Source organism: Lycorma delicatula, chromosome 5, assembly GCF_047948215.1.
Source record: "Lycorma delicatula isolate Av1 chromosome 5, ASM4794821v1, whole genome shotgun sequence".
NCBI classification, from domain to species: Eukaryota; Metazoa; Arthropoda; class Insecta; order Hemiptera; family Fulgoridae; genus Lycorma; species Lycorma delicatula.
The window spans coordinates 115,813,185-115,837,015 of NC_134459.1; the positions used below are offsets into that span (position 1 = coordinate 115,813,185).

The 23,831-nt window shown below is 31.0% G+C and overlaps 1 protein-coding gene across 1 annotated transcript; it reads right to left on the reverse strand.

Annotated features, from left to right (window-relative positions):
• Positions 1 to 5,687: 5,687 nt before the first annotated feature.
• On the reverse strand, positions 5,688 to 23,722 carry CIA30 (complex I intermediate-associated protein 30). The gene is made up of 5 exons (XM_075366903.1): positions 23,581 to 23,722; positions 22,310 to 22,645; positions 14,788 to 15,005; positions 12,754 to 12,939; positions 5,688 to 6,067 (listed from the first exon to the last, which is right to left on the reverse strand). The coding sequence occupies exons 2-5, from the start codon at positions 22,572 to 22,574 to the stop codon at positions 5,843 to 5,845; spliced, it is 894 nt and encodes a 297-aa protein (XP_075223018.1). The 5' UTR covers positions 22,575 to 22,645; positions 23,581 to 23,722; the 3' UTR covers positions 5,688 to 5,842.
• Between the last annotated feature and the right edge of the window lie 109 nt (positions 23,723 to 23,831).

Genomic DNA, 23,831 nt, shown 5'->3' on the forward strand with positions numbered 1-23,831 from the left:
ATTAGTGTTTGGCCACTAATTCCAACATAACTGTTCGTTAATGAATGCAATTCTAAAAGTAATATTAAATAAAAGTTACTTTGAGGCATTTTACCCCTCAGTTTATTATTATGATTTTTCCAATCGGCAACTTTAGTTGCTTATAACTCAAAAACGAAGACATTTATCAAGAAGCAGTTATTAACATCTTTTTTTTTAATTTTACATTAAAATCACTATCATACGTTCATCTTTCTTTTTTAAAAAAAAGGTTTTAATTCAATGTGGCAGACCAAAGATGGCAGACAAAAATTTCAAACACACCATACAGCAGTAATTTTGTAACAATGTAAATCGGCACATGTTTTAACCTCCTAGTGTCCCAGTTTTGAAATTATGAAGCCGTTTACATAATTTAATGTTACCGTGTATGTACTTTGCACAATATATTTTTCAAATTTTTTGCTATTTTATAAATGCTAAAAAGTGTAATTTTATAGTTAAAAACTAGCAGACACAGCAATTATTCACTATTGCTAGTTTTGAGTATACATATATATATATATCTCCCTCTATGAATCATGAGACCTTGCCGTTGGTGAGGGGGCTTGAGTGCTCAGTGATACAGAGTAGCTGGACCGAAGGTGCAACCATATTGAAGAGGTATCTGTTGAGAGACAGACTAAGGAATGATTCCTGAAAGAGGGCAGCAGCTCTTTTAGTAGTTGTTAAGGGCGTAACGATTTAAACGGCCATATCAACATCACTCAGTCCTTTGAGTACTGCGCAGCTGAAAGCAATGGAAAACTACAGCTGCTTTTTTTCCAAGAACATGTAGCTCTCTGCATTTTCATATAGCACCTTCCATGGTAAAATAATCTGGAGGTAAACTAGTCCCCCGTTCAGATCTCAAGGTGGGGACTACTAAGGAAGGGGTCACTAGAAAATTAAAAAATAACATTCTACGAGTCGAAGCATGGAATGTTAGAAGTTTAAAAAAGGTTGGTAGTAATGTTTGGTTGTAATAAGGATAAAATCAAAACTTAAACCGACGATTGTTAACATCTATATGCCTACAAGCGCCGATGATGATGATGAGGTAGAGTGTATATACGAAGAAATTGACGAAGCAATTTCACACATAAAAGGAGACAAAAATTTAATAATAGTTGGAGACTGGAATGCAAGCATTGGAAAAGGCAAGGAAGGAAATATCGTGGGTGAATACGGGCTGGGCAAAAGGAATGAAAGAGGGGACCGACTTATAGAGTTTTGCACGAAGTATAATTTAGAAATTGTCAACACGCAGTTTAAAAATCATAATAGAAGAATATACACATGGAAAAAGCCAAGCAATACTGCAAGGTATCAGATAGATTATATCATGGTTAAGCAAAGATTTAGAAATCAACTCGTTGACTGCAAAACTTACCCTGGAGCAGACATTGATAGCGACCATAATTAAGTTATAATAAATGTAGATCTGGGTTTAAAAACCTAAAGAAAAGGTGTCAGATTAATCGGTGGAATTTAGAGACACTTGAGGAAGAGGAGGTAAAGAAGATTTTTGAGAAGGACATCGCAAGAGGCCTGAGTAAAAACGATAAGGTAGAAAATGTAGAAGAAGAATGGGAGAATGTTTAAAAGGAAATTCTTAAATCAGCAAAAGCAAACTTAGGCGGAACTAAGAGAACTGGTAGAAAACCTTGGGTTTCAGACGATATATTGCAGCTGATGGATGAATGTAGAAAATATAAGAATGCTAGTGATTTAGAAAGTAAAAGGAACTATCGAAAATTAAGAAATACTATAAACAGGAAGTGCAAACTAGCTAAAGAAGAGTGGATTAAAGAAAAGTGTTCATAAGTGGAAAGAGAAATGAACATTGGTAAAATAGACAGAGCATACAGGAAAGTTAAGGAAAATTTTGGGGTACATAAATTAAAGTCCAATAATGTGTTAAAGAAAGATTTATAATACGAAAGGTAAAGTCGATAGGTGGGTGGAATATATTGAATAGGATATATGGAGGAAATGAATTAGAAAATGGTGTTATATAGGAAGAAGAGGAAGTTGAGGAGGATGAAATGGGAGAAACAATATTGAGATCTGAATTTAAGAGAGCATTAAAAGATTTGAATGGCAGAAAGGCTCCTGGAATAGACGGAATACCTGTAGAATTACTGCGCAGTGCAGGTGAGGAAGCAATTGATAGATTATACACACTGGTGTTTAATATTTATGGAAAAGGGGAAGTTCCATCAGACTTCAAAAAAAGTTTTATAGTCACGATACCAAAGAAAGCAGGAGCAGATAAATGTGAAGAATACAGAACAATTAGCTTAACTAGTCATGCATCAAAAATCTTAACTAGAATTCTGTACAGAAGAACTGAAAAGAGAGTGGAAGAAGTGTTAGGAGAAGACCAATTTAGTTTCAGGAAAAGTATAGGGACAAGGGAAGCAATTTTAGGCCTCAGATTAATAGTAGAAGGAAGATTAAAGAAAAACAAACCAACATACTTGGCATTTATAGATCTAGAAAAGGCATTCGATAACATAGATTGGAATAAAATGTTAAGCATTTTAAAAAAATCAGGATTCAAATACAGAGATAGAAGAACAATTGCTAACATTTTCAGGAACCAAACAGAAATAATAATAATTGAAGAACATAAGAAAGAAGCCGTAATAACAAAGGGAGTCAGACAAGGATGTTCCCTATCCCCATTACTTTTTAATCTTTACATAGAACTAGCAGTTAATGATGTTAAAGAACAATTTAGATTCGGAGTAACAGTACAAGGTGAAAAGATAAAGATGCTACGATTTGCTGATGAGTAATTCTAGCTGAGATTAAAAGGGATTTAAAAGAAACAATGAATGGCATGTATGAAGTCCTACGCAAGAACTACCGCATGAAAATAAACAAGAACAAAACAAAAGTAATGAAATGTAGTAGAAATAACGAAGATGGACCACTGAATGTGAAAATAGGAGAAAAGATTATGGAGATAGAAGAATTTTGTTATTTGGGAAATAGAATTACTAAAGATGGACGAAGCGGGAGCGATATAAAATGCCGAATAGCACAAGCTAAACGAGCCTTCAGTAAGAAATATAATTTGTTTACATCAAAAATTAATTTAAATGTCAGGAAAAGATTTTTGAGAGTGTATGTTTGGAGTGTCGCTTTATATGGAAGTGAAACTTGGACGATCGGAGTATCTGAGAAGAAAAGATTAGAAGCTTTTGAAATGTGGTGCTATAGGAGAATGTTAAAAATCAAATGGGTGGATAAAGTGACAAATGAAGAGGTGTTGCGGCAAATAGATGACGAAAGAAGCATTTGGATAAATTTATAGGCCACATATTAAGGCAAAATTAAGGAAAAAATTGTGTAGGCAGGCAACGTTTGGAATATGTAAAACACATTGTTAGGGATTTAGGATGTAGGGGTGTACCGAAATGAAACGACTAGCACTAGATAGGGAATCTTGGAAAGCTGAATCAAACCAATCAAATGACTGAAGACAAAAAAAAAATATTATATATATATATATATAAACACAATTGAAAGTTTGATAAAACATTAAAAATAAACATTACAAAACTTCACAAAATTTAACCTTTCTCTTTTACCCTTTTCCGTTTCCTATTTCCCATTTTCCTTTTCCCCTTTTTCTTCCCCATTGATATTTTCCTTATATCCCTTTCCCCCTTTATTTTTCTCCTTTCCATTTCCTTTTCAATGTTTTCCCCTTTTTCTTTTTTCAATTTTCCCCTAATTCCCTTTTACTTTTTTCAATTTTTCCCTTTTCTAATTTTTTCTCTTTTTCCCCATGCATAAATCGGTCCAGAATTTTTTTAGTCGGTAGCATACATACATATCAGAAGCACCGAAGTGGAATCGTAAAATATTTAGTATAGTTTGCTTTTATGTCCAGGAGATAGCGCTGTTTTTAAAAAAAAAGCATGTTTTTACCTGTAACAGGTATGACATCTTAGATATATAAATAGTAGGTATATAAAAACATGCACATATTCGAATGCAACGTTGTGTTAAAATTTCAAAGCAATCGGTGAAGAACTTTTGGAGATTTAAGATTTTGAACAAACGAACATTTACATTTTTATATAGATAATGTTTTCTTATTATTAATTTTATTTTTTGCAATATTGGTTCAATGATCATTATCATTATTAATTCATTATTATTATTCATTATTAAAAGAAGTATTTATTTGTTCTCAAACTTTCTAATAATTTATCATATTTTTTTAAAATGTAATCATATTTGTTTGTATCAGTTTTAAAAGAGTTATCTATCATCAATTTATTATAATAAGTGTGGACCCAGCTCTTTGTTACAGCTCATCTACTCAAGTCTTTCACTTTTTCTTTAACAGTTCCAATGAGCATGAGCTGAAACAGCAAGCTTAATCAATCTACTTACCCTTTTTTCCTTTACTTTCTCTTACTATCTGGATTGTCTATATCTGAAAAAATCTATTTCTTTATTATGCTTTCTTTATTTTTCCTTTTTCATTTCATCTTATTATCTTGGTGTCAATGAACAAGATGTGTGATAGCAGTGCTGTGTTATTTCCCAATTAGAGAATCGAGAGAGGTAATGCTATTCTTAACTTGTACTGCTAAAACCTTACTGTATTTCCCACTTAGTAAACCATTTCAGGGCTGCTAGTAAACCATGGATGAGGTCCCTCTTGTGAGCAGTGCAGATATTTACATGCAAACCTCATTCAGTTGAGCAGAAGTACCATGAGTAAGGGTCCTATTCTTCATCATCACTTGATATGGACAATTCAGGGCATCCGTATAGTACAAACACTTACCCTAAGGTAATCCCCTATATAGAGTTCACAATCATCTCTATGCACTACTAAATACATAATTTGAGAGGAAGCATTTTTCTTTGGGAGTTTTTTGGAGGTGCAGATGTTCCTTACTTGGTTCAGAAATTTCTGGCCTTCATTAGAAATACAGAGCTATACTGACATTAGGATTATAGACAGACATTGATGTATATTGACATTAGCTTTATAGGCATTGATGAATTGCCTATGGAGCAAATTTTCTCTTTTACAATAAATAAATAAAATTTACTATAACTATATTTAAAGGGGAGTCTTTATGTTACCACAAATTAACAGAATAACTGCACTTGTGTAATAGTTCTTTTCTAAAGATTTAAATTTTAAATCATTATTCTCTTTTATTACAAAGGAAAAAGTTTTATATATATATATATATATAACCTTTTTTTATATATAATATCCTTATTTCTTACTAAAAAATTAACTTTACCATTTAATTATGCCACATACTAATATCCTTTAAATGCAAAATTCAAAATTTGCAAACTACTAGCAGTAAATCAGTTCAAGATGGAAGGAGATTAATTCTTTAGATCAAAGTTTTCTTAAGCTAAAGCATGAACTTTACTTTTCTTAAGCTACTCTCAGATGGTAAACTTCGCCAGTTCGACTTTCTAAAATAGCAGTTAGATATTTTTTTGCAAGTGTTCTAAACAAAAATTTTATTTTTTTTGTGTGGAAAAGTCCATTGAGATTTTCAGTGCAACGTAATAGACAGTAAAGTACACAAACTGAATATCCTTTGAACTCTAATGGCTTAATTCCAAATTCAGCTAATAATCTTAATTATAATACAGACAGCAAAAGCAAATTTTTATGGATACAGAAAAAAGTATTTATTATATTGTTACAATTAGAAACTTTACAAACACATCTAAAAAACCACACTTATCTAATACATAACCTTATATACAATAATTATGAACAATATCTACACATTAGTATCTGCATAAAAGTTGAACTAGCCTAAGAGTTTGCCAAATCTTTCGGTAATTTATACATTTCATATGCAAACTCTTCTGTATATTCAGGATCATATTCTAATCCAATATAATCAATTTCAAGTTTAAATGGACCACTAACTTTGTCAGCCATTGTCAAACCAAGATTTGTTACCATATGTAATGGTATTGCAGTCTGATTATCTTGAATTTTACCTTTACTTGAAAGTATAAATTTTGAGAAAGGTATCTGAAAAAAATAAAATTTATTTAATGGATTATTCTATTGGCAATTTTAATAATTAGTAGTAATTTATCTTTTTTTTTTTTTTTTTCTATAATTTCATTTGATTTTTATATCAAGTCAAAATTATCTATCTTACAATGATGAGAAACAGATGTAATTATTGATTTTAAGCTCACAAACCAAGATGAGACAGAAGCCTTGATATAATTTGAAAATACATTTTTGCATATCAGATTCCAAGCACATTGATCTATGCTTCTACCACAACTAATATTAGTCATGCTTTAAATTCATTGCTTTCCAGTGAAAACAAACTGATGGAAATTTCTAAGGGATAAATATTTACTTTAACTACTCTTTATATACATCAAATTCACAAAACAATATAAATGAGTAGAAATTTAAATACAAAGTTAATTTAAATAATTTTCAGCAGCTTTATACAAATAATATATAAATGTTGAAGACAGATTGCAGAAATCTTTGATAGAAATGAATTTTATCAAAACAGAGAAATATTATGAGAACCAATTTAAGGAGACAGAATATGATGTATGATAGCAATAAATTATTTTTAAAAGAAAAGAAAAACCCTAAATTATTTGAAATAGTTTTTAATATTTGGGTAATCAGAATTTTTGTCATACATATGAAAAACTCTTCCATATATTCAGGATTATATTCTAATCCAATATACTCTTACAAATGACAACGCTATTCAGCTATCATGAAGGTCTGACTGAATTACTTAAAAAAAACCACCTTTAAATTACAAAAAGGTTCTTTTTACACTAAAAACCTGCAAAAAATTAAGTGTGTGGTACATGATCTAGTGCCTAGTATCTATAGCTCAAAAAACAGAAACTGTTAGAAAATGAAAAAAAAAGTGCATTTGAGAAATGCTACTTAAATCGTTGTATTGGAAATACAATGGAAAGAAAAGGCCACTTTGTTGTATACATAACCACACACTGTTTCATAAATTATTAAAAAAGTGAAAACCACCTTACTGGTAAATTTAATATGTGTCTCTAGATCTTTTAGTCCTTAGACTATTGTCAGGAGAATAAAATAATAAATAAAGTCAAAAAATTAAAATGATTAAGCAGTCATGACTGTTTGCTAGTTATCAGTATACTGAATTGGAATCAATCAACTGCCAAATTGATTATTTTTAAATAATCAATTCCAAACTACTAGCAATCATGACTGCTCAATCATTTTACCTTTTTGACTTTATTTTAACTTTATTTTTTACTTTTTAACTTTATTTTATAATATTATTTTATTCTCCTGATGATAGTCTAAGGAGTGAAAGATCTTGAGAGACACATTTAATTTGCTGGTAGGGTGGATTTTCACTTTTTTAATAATTTATTATCATTTCAGCGGTAACCATGTTTGAGAAACTGAATATTTCATAATAAGCATAAATAAGCATATACGAAACAGGTTAGAGAGAAAACAAACACAATTATAAGTAATGAAGAGGTTGATAGAAAAATGGATGAGAACCATTACCAACACTTTAGAGAGACAAATTTATTTTGACCTCTTCCCAGTCCATTTTCTTTGTACTAAAATTTTCTATTCTTCCCATTTTTGTTTTAATGCTAATACACTCTTGGTAAATAATTATCAGTATATAATGTAATTTAAAAGAATAACATTTAGTAAACCCTAACACTATCAAATTATTAAATTATCTGACAAATAACACTAGGCAAAAATACTAACACACTAAAAAGAAATTATGTAAGCTTTAAAACAAATTTAATTCTAAACTTCATAAACTACAAACACTTCCACAACCTTTCAATATTTTTAACAACACTACAATAGTAGTAATGAGGAATTTATTTAAACATTGGGGATCTATTAATTATCAAGACTAACATACTGATAATATAGAACTTAAAATAATAATAATAATAATAATAATAATAATAATAATAATATATGAACTGGTAAAATAAGAACAATATATACACAGATATTAATATTACACAGTCTTAATATTATCAGGGGCTGAAAATATTAAAGGGGCTTCTATTACCAGGCAAAATAAACCCAAAATTTCTTCTTTACTTTCTCTCCAATCCCCTATAAATACAATGTGCTAACTAATTATCACTACCGAACTACCTAATATAAAATCAAAAGGCTGACAAAAAAAACTGTAACACTTTCCTGGAATTGGTTATTTATTTTAAAAAGTGGAAAAATAATTATACATGAAAAAATTACCTAAGTTTTTTTTTTGAGATGGGTTAATTTATGATGAAGTTTCATTGTAAAATTATCATTATATGTTTAAATAAACCTAAAATTATTTAAAAATTGAAAAAAATCTGTATTTTTTATTTTTTTTCTGGTCCCACACCTCCAAAATCACCTTCCAAGAAAGTTTTTAATTTTTCTATGTAAACTGGAAGAAACAAAATAAAAAAAATCAGTAAAAATCGTACAAGCAGTAAAAAGTTACCCAAGATTTTTTTTGGGCAGATAGGGATGAGTTATGATGAAACTGTATGTCATATTATTACTAAAATTTTATAATTAAACCAAAAAAGTTTTTTTAATTTAAAAAATCAATATTTTTAATTACTGATTGGCTCCTTAATCCCCAATATTGACCCCAAAGTATTTTTTTGGTCGCTTGTACTACTACTGCTATGCCTATTTAGACAATTAAAAATTCAGTTAAAAAATATGCAATAAATAAAGACAGCTTTTTTGATTTTTGGGTTAAAAATAGTAAGATAAGATTTTTTTTAAATAGTAAGACATGTGCATGCACATGTACGCAGTTTAATATAAAGTGGGATTATGTTTGCAAAATTTTGAAAAAATTGGCTCTGAAAAAACCTCAAACCCCTTGCAGAAATTGAACCTAAAATTTTACCAACGAATTACTCCATATACATGAGTTTCTATACAAAATTTCATCAAAATCAGTTTAACCAGTTAAAAGTTATTAAGCTTCAAACACACCAAGACAAGTACATATGTACGTACATTACCACATTTTTTGGAGGGGGTTCCTGGGTTATGAAACATGCCTGAATAAAGAAACAATCAAGTTCCTTCCTGCACACTGCAACGAACATACTTTCAGAGCCACAATAGAACCTCTTCCAATGAGAAAAACCTGGCAGATCACCAGACACAGTATATGGATGCTGCAGCAAAACAACATCCAACCCACCATGCAATGCAATCTCACCTAGCTCAATCTGAGCAATATAAGCACCATTCAATTAACTGACAAAATTTAACCATCTAATGATAATGAATTGTAATACATATCAAGAGCTCTCAGATAACAATCACAATTTTTGCTATTCACAGAGTGTTTGTGATCCTTCCGAAGATGTTTATAATTTACACAAGTTGGACCCTCCAACTTCTTTGGATACTCGTCTCATTTGTGTCCCTCATTCTACAATGTGCACAAATTGAAGTATGATTATAGAACTTTGCCCTACGACCATACCTGCAGCACTTACAACACCTGTGGACATGTAAATACTTTTTGACTCTAAAAGCAGAAAACTCTACAAGTATCCTGTCCTCTGTAATGAAGCTGTTGAAAAGTTTTGGACTAACCTCAAAAATGCTGTGGCAGTGCTCTGCCTCATGCCAACCTTATTTTAACAACAATCAAAATTTAGACTTGAATGCAATCTCATCCATCTGAGTATTTTGTTCTTTAATTAGAGTCATCAACTTATCCTCAGATAGTCATCAATCTATAACATAAACAATCACTCTTGGATGCCTCTTGTTTTTAGGGTTGACTTTTATGTTGGATTACCAACCCCAAGAGAGTCAGAGATGACCTGTACAGTCTCTTTGTCATCAGCAGTAATGACTAACCTTTTTTTGTTTCTTTGATGTTCCAAACTTTCAGGCTCTTTTTGTTGAAGGATGACCTGAAACTCGTCCTTCATCTCTTTACTTGTCTTTGTAGCAACCCCCTCTTTTAGGTTAATGAACACAACCTCAGGCTGTTTCTGGAACAGACTAGCTTCCAATTTCTGTTTCAGTGCCTCAGCATACCATTTATGCTGAGGCAGTCCCAGCTGTGGAACTGAAGGAGGTAGAGCAGGAACCATCTCCCGCACCAGTACCTCTCTCAAGTCAGTCAGTTTAGCCGCCAACCTCATGTACCCTGCAGCCAAGGCAGTAACTATGGATCTGAACTCCTTTAACTGTGAAGTAATCTTGCCCCGTATATTTGCTTTTGTACTCTTAGGATTATAAAAAAATTGCATTAGATAATCAGACTTCTCCTCAAATGCTCTTAACAAAGGAGCTGACCCACCAAAAATTCCTTACCTTATTGAATTCATCAATCAAAACTTTAACATCAGCTCGTGATGTTACTGAAGTATCCAGTAGAGAAAGACTCATCAATTCTAATATCGGCAATGGTCGGAGAAGGCCTGAGTCTACCCACCTTTTTCTTTTCAGTGTCAGACAATGTCACTGACAAAAACACTAAGTCGTTGAACTAAACACAACTGATTCATGCAGATAGATTATTAGGTTCTTATGCAAAATAATAAACTAAACATCTAGATCATAAAAAAAAAACCCTTGGTATTTTTCGAAAGAAAATTACATACTTGGAGAATGTAACAGGTTTCTATTTGTAAATCAAGCCGTACTGATAAAAGTACACTTGAAAAATTCCACTTTCTAACAACACAGTACCAAGGCAAATAGACGATATGATTGCTGATGTTTGCAATCAGATAATTCAGCATTTTTTAATAATCAATTTGATGAATCAACTGATGTGGCAAACATTTCTCAGTTCTCATGTTTTTTTTTGAGATATGAATGCATACGGCGGACCGATCAATCAAAGAAAATATGTTATTTTTCAAATCAATACTTGGTCATGAAACAGGACAATGCCTTTTTATGAAGCTACTAAAAACTGTAACATAGATTGTACCAAAGGCAATATAACAGGAAATAACAGTAGATTCCTAAAAAAATTAAAAGATCGTCTTGTACCAAGGGCAGAATGAACGCACTCATCCTTCACAGACATGCTCTTGCCACAAAAAAAATGCCGAAAAATCTCAACAAATTCTTTGTAAAGCTATAAAAATGGTTAATTTTATTAAAAGTCAACCATCGCAGAACAGGCTATTTGCTAATCTATGCGATGAAATGGGAAAAAAGAAAAAGTCTCTTCTTTTCCATACTGAAGTCAGATGGTTATCATAGGGAAAAGTGTTAATCTGATTATTGGAACTGCAAAATGAATTAATAATATTTTTCCAGGATAAGCAAATGTCACTCTCAATATTTTTATACAATAATGAATAAATGTTGCCGTTAGCTTACTTAACTAGTGTATTTTCACATTTAAATGATATGAATGTGAATTTACAAGAACATGATAAAAACATTTATTAATGACAGACAAAGTTCATGCTTTCATTAGGAAGCTTGATATCTGGATTATTCATTCACCTTCAAAGCAAAAATTTTGATGTTTCCACTCGCTTCTGATTATATTGAGAAAAATGTGGATGAAGAAGACACAATTATTCACCACAGTAAGACGGCATGAAGATGCATTTGCGTGAGCTAAAAATTCAGTTGGTGAAGTATTTCCCGAAAGATAAAAATGCTTTCTGGAAGAGATGGTACTGAATCCAATTAGTGAAAATGTTTTGCAGCTGCTAAGTTACCAGCTTCATGACCAGCTCATCGAAATGTCAACCAATGAAACATTACAATTGCAATTCACAACTGAAGATTTAGGTAAGTTTTGGCTTGCTCATCAAAGTGAATATGGAAACTTACAGAAGCACGTCACAGAAGCATTGAAAATATTAATCCCTTTCACCACTTTTTACATCTATAAAAAGGGTTTTTCATCTATCACTGCACTAAAAAACTAAATGTAGGAATAGTCTTTTATCACTTGAAAACAAATTGCTTTTGTGTTTCTAACATAGATCCATGTATGAAGAAACTTTGAAATTAAAAATAAATTCAACCATCTAATTAATTTATTTTTTTACATGTGTTTTTATAAATGTAAGTAAAATGTTTATTTGATTTTTTTCTCATAAATAATTTAAAACATTTATTGTTTGCATGTAAGGTTGTAAGCTAATTTCATGATGCCTAGTTTGAGAAACACTGCTCTAGAGCTATGATGCCAAGAAAGTAAAAATGTTTACAGAATGCATAATTGTAAAGGAAAAGATCTTAAGAAAAAACAAATGATTATTATCTCAAAATTACAATAAACATTTCACATTTTAAAATGCACATTAATGCACACAGGACTCGTGCATACCAAAAACAAGACAATTAAAAACAATAGTTATTTAAACAGCAAATCTAAGTAGTTACTAAATTTGTAATCTAAATCCAGTTTCAGAAATATAAAGGGTAAGAAGAAAATTTTGAATGAATATGATTTGTAATAAAATAAATAATTTCAATACATGAAAACAAAGTATTAATGGAAGTGTAAATTTTACTTGTATAAAAAATAATTAATATAGATTACAACTACATACGTTATTATTAAATTTAAAAAAACCAAACTAAAATATAAAACAATATGAGAGAGTTAAAAATAAAAAAACATTATAGTTAAGAAATAAGACATATTATAAAAAAAAAAAAAGAACATAATTAATAAAACACACCTTTGTAGTCTGCCAATATGGACCACCTCTTGTATGCAAGACATATTGATATACATCATTCCATAGTATATCAAAATAGCCAGGCGTAGCTAAATTTATAATATAAGGGCGTCCATCACCACGAACTCTGAAAACTAAATAAGTATATTGAGCCCAATCATGACATGTATCACGTCGAAATGACTTCTGTAACATAAATTGGCCCACATAAACATTTGAAATTAATACAATGTTAAATTCTCTGGTTAAAATGTAAGGTTTTCCAGCAAGAGTTACCACATGTTAGGTTGTGTGTACAATGCAGTTATATTTCAAATTTGTCATTTCTTGGCCAAAACTATTTTAGTGAACAAAGTAATAAACAGTGAAACAAGTTCATCCTGTTAAAAAATATTACACAAGTTCATAATCTGAGAAATCACATTTTGCAATCTTGATTTTTGATCAAGATTGTACAGATGCCGACTTGAGCATCCTCATTCATCTTTTTTAGATAAAAATATTGCTGTAAACTCATGAATCTATTGCTCAAAAGTCTACGAATTCCATAACATTCACAGCAATTAGGCATTGCCAAAACCAGCATAAGTTTTAAGGAAAAATTTGGCTTTACACAGGAAAGATTCAGCATTTATTGACTAAATGCAAGTAACAGGAAAACAGCTGATGAATATTTTGCAAAAAATCACTGTCAGCAACAACCAAATTTTATCTTAATGTTAATGTTAAGAGCAAAACTGGTGCATTTGAAAAATGAAAGAGAAATTCATAAGCAGATGATTCGACCAAAGTGTCACCATTTGGTGCAGTTTATATGCTTGAACTATTTGCTGGCCCTATTTTTTAAAAAAAAACATGATGGACTTACAAGGGAAAAAAATGTTATCACATAATGATAAATAATTTGTTATAACTAAAACTGACTTATATGGATTTGAATACTAGCTCCAAGTAATCCCCACATTATGTATATTTCATACATAATTTTAAGCAGTTACACTATTAGTTCAAATGAAGATGTTTATAAGTTTCTAAATTTAAGTGTGTTTTATTTTAAGAAAAAACAACAGTAAACTCTTACTAGGAAACTGTATTAGTCAAAACTTAGCCATTACTAAAGTACAGAACAGTTTATGCAATTATAATAAAAGCTACTTTAGAATTAAAGATAATTAATCAGCAAGGTCTTTATTTAAAAATGAGAAAACTAAAATGACCAAAATAATTTTACAATACATTGTCATTTACTTTACAATATGTTGTTTTTTTTTAAAGAAGATAGAGAGAGATCTTATTATAGAATTTTTTTTACATGTAACAAAGGCCTACTATTCTGATTAAAAAATGCCATGTAGAGACTTACTACTGGCTGAGTAGTTTCTTATTTTAACATATGTTTCTTGAACAAAACGAAATGAATGTTATAAATTTCAAAAAATTTATAATTCCTTGCATTTGCCAATAAATATCTAACACCCAATCTAGACATTATTTAGACTCACAAAAGAAACATTAAAAAGTTGAACAAAAATTAATAAAAAAATAAACACTAATTAAACAAACAATAATATAATACAAACATAAACATATAACATATAACATATAACATATAAACATAAACTGACATAGTGTGTCAATCAATTAACACTGATCCAATAACAGAGAATATTATTTATATAAGGAAATAAAAAATAAAACAAAATAAAATTACTATATAGTATTACATATACTATTACAACATGGCTAATAATAGTAATATCAATGGTGTAATATCGGCTGATAAAATGTACACTGGTGATGAATTGTTAGTGTTATAATGACTGTGTTATACTGATGTACATAGACAAGGTGAGTAGTTTGACATGAACATATACAATTACCAAACAGTTTGAAAAGATAATCTGTACTCAAGGAATTGTATGTACCAGAATATACACATATGTAACCATGCACATAATTCAACAAGAAAAATTCAGCATAATTTTCAGTATGAAGATAAGAATATATAAAAAAAAGTAACAAAATGCGAAGTACCGTTGGTTTGATAGATCTCATATTGCAATACCCAGTCTTCTTCATCTTACCATCAGAAGGCAGTTCAGTGTTAAGTATGCCTTGAAAAATTCCTTTCCCATGTTCATTAACAATCAGTTCACATGAGCTATAACCATCACCATGATCAGCATCGCATGTTGTAACCCACTTATTCAACTTATCAGTGCTTTCAAAACTCCATGCCTTATCAATAGCTCCTAACAATAATAAAACAATTAAAATAATAGTACACACTATCATTATAAATGAATATATTAAATAATTCAATTCAATAAAGATAAGTTACTTTCGATTAGATTTGAATACCAGTTCCACTAGGTGTAGGTTGGCAGTAGGTTTTAAATTTCTACGACTGACCAGCCTATGAATAAAACACCTTTCTGGTTAATAATACAGCCTATCAATAAAGTAGTATGGTTAGAAATTAAAAAAAGCATTTTTTTTTGTTATATCTACTCTTAACAGGCACAAACTTATCCAAATAAAACAATTGGATTTACTCAGTCTCAGACTAGCCATTGCTGTAATGGAAATATTAAATGAATCCCAGTGCAAAAAAAAAAAAAAAAACTAGGAACACAGTGTACAAATTTGTACACATTATACAAGAGGTGGATCAAAAAATAAGTTACACCCTTGACATATTCTTGAAATGAAAGTGATACATTAATGTCTTGTGGTGGCAGCAATGGTTGTATTGTTTCTTCATGTTTCCCCAGTAGCAACTCTGTATGACATTCAGTACGTGTGTAGTATTGTTTTCAATGTGGCATGACCTCTAGAGGTTTTGTCCAGCATAGAAGTGCGATTTTTGTGGCAAAAGATTAAAATTGTGAAATTTATCGCCAAATTATTGAGGTATACAGTGAGAATGTAATGTCACATCCCATGATCACAAAATGGTGCCAAATGTTCAGAAACAGAAAAACAAATATGAGTGACGAACTGCATGCTGGGCATCCTTCAACTGCAAACACGACAGGTAACACAGAACACGTGAATGAAATGATCTTGAGTAACCGGTGCATTAAAATTAGAGATTACATGTGAACTTAACATCAGTTATGGTAGTATGTTTGCAATTATTCATGATCAGCTTGGTTACTGCAAGATGTGTGCATGATGGGGGCCCCATCTGTTGACTGACAATTACAAATATCAACTTTTTGCACTTGCTCTTTCTTTTCTTCAACGTTATTGACTAAACAAGCATCACATGAATGGAAAATTTGCCACAACCAAAAAAAATAAAATTTTTTTTGTAGAGTGAAATTTTGTACAGTGAATTTATGCCCTGAGGAACAACAATCAATGCTGAATCTTATTGTGAAACTAAAAAAATTGTGTAAAGCCATTAAAGATCGAAGTCCTGGAAGAATGAGCGATGGGGTCATTTTTCCTCAAGACAACACTAGTCCTCATTCAGCTCATGTGACAAAGGAGTTATTGGAAAAATTCAAGTGGGAAGTGTGGTCTCATCCGCCTTACAGCCCTGACCTAGCACCGTGCTGCTACCACCTGTTTGGTGGAAGTAGCGAGACCTGGGAGGGGAGCATTTCACTAATGATGATGAACTGAAGGAAGCGGTCCTTAAATGGTTGAAGGAAATTGGACAAACTTTTTATGACAGTGGAATTGAAAAACTTGTCACAAGGTATGAAAAGTGTTCAGAAAGACTTGGTGATTATACTGAAAAATATATAGTTATTTGTTGTTCAATAAAAAAAAAAATTGTTTTATAAATATGTGTTTGTTTCATAAAAGGGGTGTGTGTAACTTACTTTCTGATCGTAATACTTATGATATAAAGTAAGGAAGATAAAAAATATTACATCTGATAAATGTTCAGTGTTGCCAAGCTTTGGGTTTGTGTAATTATATATTTTGGTTTTTCATTTATTATACAACAAACGAACAATTTTTTTATTCCTAATAAATACAGGTGATTCTAAGAAACGGGAAATTTTGAAAGTTGTGTTGGTAGCTGTGGGCGATTGGTACCACTTGATAAGTGGCGCCAGCCTCTCTAACCTAACCTGCCATTTAGTTGTCATGGATCCTTGGAGTGGTGCGCAATGTGCATTTGCTATCAAAGCGTTTTACAAAAACAATGACAGTGTGGAGGGAGCGCGTAGAGAATTTCGCCGTCATTATAATCTGGGATGGCACGACCGTGTTCCATCAGCACATGCAATTAAAACATGGATATCTAATTTTGAGGAAACTGGTTCGGCAATGAAAAAGAAACCTCCAGGCCGTGAGTGAACTGTCCGTACACCACAGAATGTTCAAGCTTTACAAGATGCTGTCACAAAAAATCCACATCGGTCAATCCGTCGTCTCTCAGCATCTTTACAATTGCATAGTTCAAGTGTTCGAAGAATGTTAGTGAAATACTTGCAATTCCATCCATACAAGTTGCAGATCGTCCAGGAACTGAAACCGAACGATGCAGTTGTGCGAGCACAATTCTGTAATGTAATGCTTCAGAAGATAAATGATAACGAAGAGTTTGTTCACGAACTGTGAATGTCAGACGAAGCACATTTCCACCTCAGTGGATTTGTTAACAAGCAAAATTTCAAATACTGGGCACAAGAAAATCCTACGCAGCTACACCAGCGTCCGTTGCACAGCCAGAAAGTGACCGTGTGGTGTGCTATGTCCTCTTACAGTGTAATAGGCCCTTATTTTTTTGAGGATGACAACGGTCTTGCGATTACAGTGACGTCGGCTCGTTATGTAGCCATGCTTGAAACCTTTGTTGTGGAACAACAAAAGAGATTTCCACCAATTCTTAACACAGCCTGGTTTCAACAAGACGGAGCAACGTCATATACTGCACGAATATCAATGGCAGCTGTACGCCGATTGTTTGGACAACGTGTCATTTCACGAAATGGAGACATTAGATGGCCTCCCAGATCGCCTGATCTCTCAGCTTGCAATTACTTTTTGTGGGGTCACCTTAAAAGCAACATGTTCCACAGTAGACCTGCTACATCGGAAGAACTGAAGGCAAAGATCCGAGAAGCAATTGCGGAAATTCCAGTTGAGATGTTACGTCAAACCATGAACAATTTAACAAAGAGACTTTGTGAATGTTTACGTAGAAGAGGAGGTCACCTGCAAGATTTCATCTTTAAAAAATAAACTAAAATGTATGTATCCTAAAATGGCAACATTTGTACAATTACATGAAATAAAATTCATTTTCTAAAAAAAATTTTTCATTAACGTTATTTAATTTTTTTTAATTTCCCGTTTCTTTGAATCACCCTGTACAATAAACCAGGAGTACAAAAACCAAACCTGTAGTGAATGTAACAAATGCAACATAAGGCAGATGGGACGAACTAATGAATTACAAACAAGCATCAGAATCGACCTTTGTAAATCACCTTACAGAAAATAAATAATAAAAAAAGATATTAAAACACAAGCAAATCTCACGCAATGCACATTAAACCTACAAATACAATTAACAAACATGAAATTTATACATATTAAATTAGATTTAAACATGCTACCCTTCTAACACATACATATCGGTAATTCTGAGAAATTCCACTTCCAATTTTTCTCTTACTTTCATATACCATAATAGATATGCTCTTTGATGTGCTCTGCTTATTAAAAAGCTTTATTAAAATACAGTACATGTCTTTTTTTGATATTTTTTGTATTTAATACTTTGCATATGTTTTCCGAGATTAACTTGAGGAAATATTTACAGATTTTAATGAAAATAATATTTTTTTTTTGGTCTTCAGTCATTTGACTGGTTTGATGCAGCTCTCCAAGATTCCCTATCTAGTGCTAGTCGTTTCATTTCAGTATACCCTCTAACATCCTACATCCCTAACAATTTGTTTTACATATTCCAAACATGGCCTGCCTACACAATGTTTTCCTTCTACCTGTCCTTCCAATATTAAAGCGAATGCCTTAGTATGGATGCCTTAGTATGTGGCCTATAAGTCTGTCTCTTCTTTTAACTATATTTTTCCAAATGCTTCTTTCTTCATCTATTTGCCGCAATACCTCTTCATTTGTCACTTTATCCACCCATCTGATTTTTAACATTCTCCTATAGCACCACATTTCAAAAGCTTCTAATATTTTCTTCTCAGATACTCCGATCGTCCAAATTTCACTTCCATATAAAGCGACACTCCAAACATACACTCTCAAAAATCTTTTCCTGACATTTAAATTAATTTTTGATGTAAACAAATTATATTTCTTATGAAGGCTCGTTTAGCTTGTGCTATTCGGCATTTTATATCGCTCCTGCTTCGTCCATCTTTAGTAATTCTATTTCCCAAATAACAAAATTCTTCTATCTCCATAATCTTTTCTCCTATTTTCACATTCAGTGGTCCATCTTCGTTATTTCTACTACATTTCATTACTTTTGTTTTGTTCTTGTTTATTTTCATGCGGTAGTTCTTGCGTAGGACTTCATACATGCCATTCATTGTTTCTTTTAAATCCCTTTTACTCTCGGCTAGAATTACTATATCATCAGCAAATTGTAGCATCTTTATCTTTTCACCTTGTACTGTTACTCCGAATCTAAATTGTTCTTTAACATCATTAACTGCTAGTTCTATGAGAAAATTAAAAAGTAATGGGGATAGGGAACATCCTTGTCGGACTCCCTTTGTTATTACGGCTTCTTTCTTATGTTCTTCAATTATTATTATTTCTGTTTGGTTCCTGAAAATGTTAGCAATTGTTCTTCTATCTCTGTATTTGAATCCTAATTTTTTTAAAATGCTTAACATTTTATTCCAATCTATGTTATCGAATGCCTTTTCTAGATCTATACATGCCAAGTATGTTGGTTTGTTTTTCTTTAATCTTCCTTCTACTATTAATCTGAGGCCTAAAATTGCTTCCCTTGTCCCTATACTTTTCCTGAAACCAAATTGGTCTTCTCCTAACACTTCTTCCACTCTCTTTTCAGTTCTTCTGTACAGAATTCTAGTTAAGATTTTTGATGCATGACTAGTTAAGCTAATTTTTCTGTATTCTTCACATTTATCTGCTCCTGCTTTCTTTGGTATTGTGACTATAACACTTTTTTTGAAGTCTGATGGAACTTCCCCTTTTCCATAAATATTAAACACCAGTGTGTATAATCTATCAATTGCTTCCTCACCTGCACTGCGCAGTAATTCTACAGGTATTCCGTCTATTCCAGGAGCCTTTCTGCCATTCAAATCTTTTAATGCTCTCTTAAATTCAGATCTCAGTATTGTTTCTCCCATTTCATCCTCTTCCACTTCCTCTTCTTCCTATATAACACCATTTTCTAATTCATTTCCTCCATATATCCTATTCAATATATTCCACCCACCTATCGACTTTACCTTTCGTATTATAAATCTTTCTTTAACACATTATTGGACTTTAATTTATGTACCCCAAAATTTTCCTTAACTTTCCTGTATGCTCTGTCTATTTTACCAATGTTCATTTCTCTTTCCACTTATGAACACTTTTCTTTAATCCACTCTTCTTTAGCTAGTTTGCACTTCCTGTTTATAGTATTTCTTAATTTTCTATAATTCCTTTTACTTTCTAAATCACTAGTATTCTTATATTTTCTACATTCATCCATCAGCTGCAATATATCGTCTGATATCCAAGGTTTTCTACCAGTTCTCTTTGTACCGCCTAAGTTAGCTTCTGCTGATTTAAGAATTTCCTTTTTAACATTCTCCCATTCTTCTTCTACATTTTCTACCTTATCTTTTTTACTCAGACCTCTTGCGATGTCCTTCTCAAAAATCTTCTTTACCTCCTCTTCCTCAAGCTTCTCTAAATTCCACCGATTCATCTGACACCTTTTCTTCAGGTTTTTAAACCCCAATCTACATTTCATTATCACCAAATTATGGTCGCTATCAATGTCTGCTCCAGGGTAAGTTTTGCAGTCAACGAGTTGATTTCTAAATATTTGCTTAACCATGATATAATCTATCTGATACCTTGCAGTATTGCTTGGCTTTTTCCATGTGTATATTCTTCTATTATGATTTTTAAACTGCGTGTTGGCAATTACTAAATTATACTTCGTGCAAAACTCTATAAGTTGGTCCCCTCTTTCATTCCTTTTGCCCAGCCCGTATTCACCCACGATATTTCCTTCCTTACCTTTTCCAATGCTTGCATTCCAGTCTCCAACTATTATTAAATTTTTGTCTCCTTTTATGTGTTTAATTGCTTCGTCAATTTCTTCGTATACACACTCTACCTCATCATCATCATGGGCGCTTGTAGGCATATAGACGTTAACAATCGTTGTCGGTTTAGGTTTTGATTTTATCCTTATTACAATGATTCTATCGCTATGGGTCTTGAAATACTCCACTCTCCTCCCTATCATCTTGTTCATCATGAAACCTATTCCTGCCTGCCCATTATTTGAAAATAATATACATTACTGTAATTATTACTCCTCTAGAACTGCAATCAAATCACTATATATATATGCTATAATGCAGATATCTTAGGTTATTTCATACCAATCTTTTAAAGTTAAACCCAAGCTAAAAGAGTCTACAAATAAATTTTAAGAAATGGATAATGCAATCAACACCATGAAAAAATAGATTTACATAATGTACAAGAATTTCATTAATATCAATTAAGTAATCTATAGTAGCATGCAAATTAATCAGAATTCAGGTATTTTTTTATTTATTTCTATGTGGTGGATATACTGGTTGTCTACACCCGTTCTTTAAGTTGTCTGTGTAATGCAATATTATTTTTCTTTGGTTATTTACAAATTTTCATGTTATAAATAGTGTTCTGTGAAAGTTATTTAATTTTTTATTACAAAGTCATATTTTTATGTTTTTTTTGTTCTGTGTCTTGAATATGTAATAATGAACATAACTCCGAGAAAGAGTTCGAAAATTGTTTTTGGGCATACTGGTATAACACAATGACAAATGGCTTTTGAGTGTCAAAAAGGTGTGTTCCAACAAGACTTTGGACCATACCATACTGCCAAAAATAGAGGAACAATTTTCCTAAGAAACATGGAAATGCTCCTGTGACCGGACTTAAACCTAATTGAAAATCTTTGAGCAAAAAACAACTCTCGAAAATGAATTGTATCACAAAAACTTATCTCATAAAGCAATAATATCAGTATGGTTTAATGATAATGAAATCAAGAAAATGTGTAGAAGACTTGTTGAATCGATGCTTGTTGTAATGATTAAAAATAAAGGAGGACATAATAATTACTAGATATTCACAGATTGTACAGGTATGATTTTTTTTTTTCTAAATAAAGTTACTTTTTATAACGTAACATGTGTGTTTAAATTAATTTGCACGCTACTGTATGTATGTTAGTCAATTATATCAAGTTAATAAAGTAAAATATTTAAAATCTGTAGTTTGTAAATAAAAGAGAGATAACCTTTTATGTAGTTTTTTAAATTTAAACAAAGTTTATTTGTCAATCAACTCTTACCTGGCACAACTGCCAAAGGATCACTTTCAAATGTTTCAATCACTTCATTTTTCCACAATTTTAATTCATCTTTAAGTAAATAAAATCCATCACGAATATGTTTATGAACTGGTGTATTATCAACAAACTCAGGATCTCGTTCATAAAAAAATAAATAACTTGAAGTGTGAATAGATTTTACCTTATTTAAAGAACTGATTTTATTTGGATTTATATGCTTATATGATGAACAAATTTTATTAATCAGTTTCAAATGATTGAGCATACTTGAATATGTTTACCACTATGGATACAATCAATATTTCCTTTTTTAATTGTTCATAATATAAAATAGACCTGAAACACAAATACATTTAAAATCAATCAAAATGTAACCATTACCTTTAAATGTAAAGAAAAATGTCATTTAAGAATGTACTAAACAAGACTGTATTTCGCCACATTAAAAACTAAATATATTTTGAAATATTTTATGAAAAATATTTATAAATATTTTATTGTAAATGATGGCTAACAATGAAAACCTATAAACTTTTAATAACAGTTTCGTCAGTTCTTCATGTGTATATATCCGTATATAAACCATCCTGTTGTGTGTGTACTGATTGCATAATATTTACATATAATTTTTTTAAATATATATATATATATATATATATATACATAATCACATCTGTTTTGTGTGTGTTGATTGCATAAAATAAATTAACTGGGCACATACAACAGTACGAATGTCATATCCTAAATTTAATCTATATTCACTAAAATAGACTCTCTAAAAATCATTACAAAAACTCAAAAATTTCCACACTAGTTCTAGTTTTATGAATACAGACACAAAAATGGAAAATTTTTATCAATCATGATTCACATCAGACAGAAAATTTATACAAATCGGTAGTTTTACATAATCTGGTAAAAAAAAACAACAAAAGAGATAATAAATTATTCTGAAAAATATTTTGTAAAACAGCTAGCTAAAGTTTCCAAATATGACGTATATCAGCTCTTTTAATAAAAAAAATAAATCAGTTAAGGTTTTTTGACGGTAAAATAATTATGCGTAGTAAATACAAACAGATTTTCTGCCGTAGATTTAAATGTTTATTATGCAGTTTATCTGCTTTTTATTTAACAATAACAGAATGAGAGAACAAGGTCGAATAAAAAAATTAAAATATTGTACACTGAAACTGTTTTTAGCATCTATAATTGACATAAGCACCATTAAAACTATGTATTAGGAATTATTTTTTTAATTTCAAACTCACTGATTATTCAATTCCCCTAATTTTTATTTATTTATTTATTTTTTTTTAATTAACGAAAATAACAAAATGCTCTTTTCAACCTAACCTAAACTCAGCTGACAAAAATAACTACTCTGATAGTAAGTTCATTTATAACTTAAACAATGAACAATTGACAAACGGTTGCAAAATAGTCACGTTTAGTTTACTGAATTAAAAGCAATCATTGTTTTGTAGACAGCTCATTGTTTTATATTATATTATAAACTTTC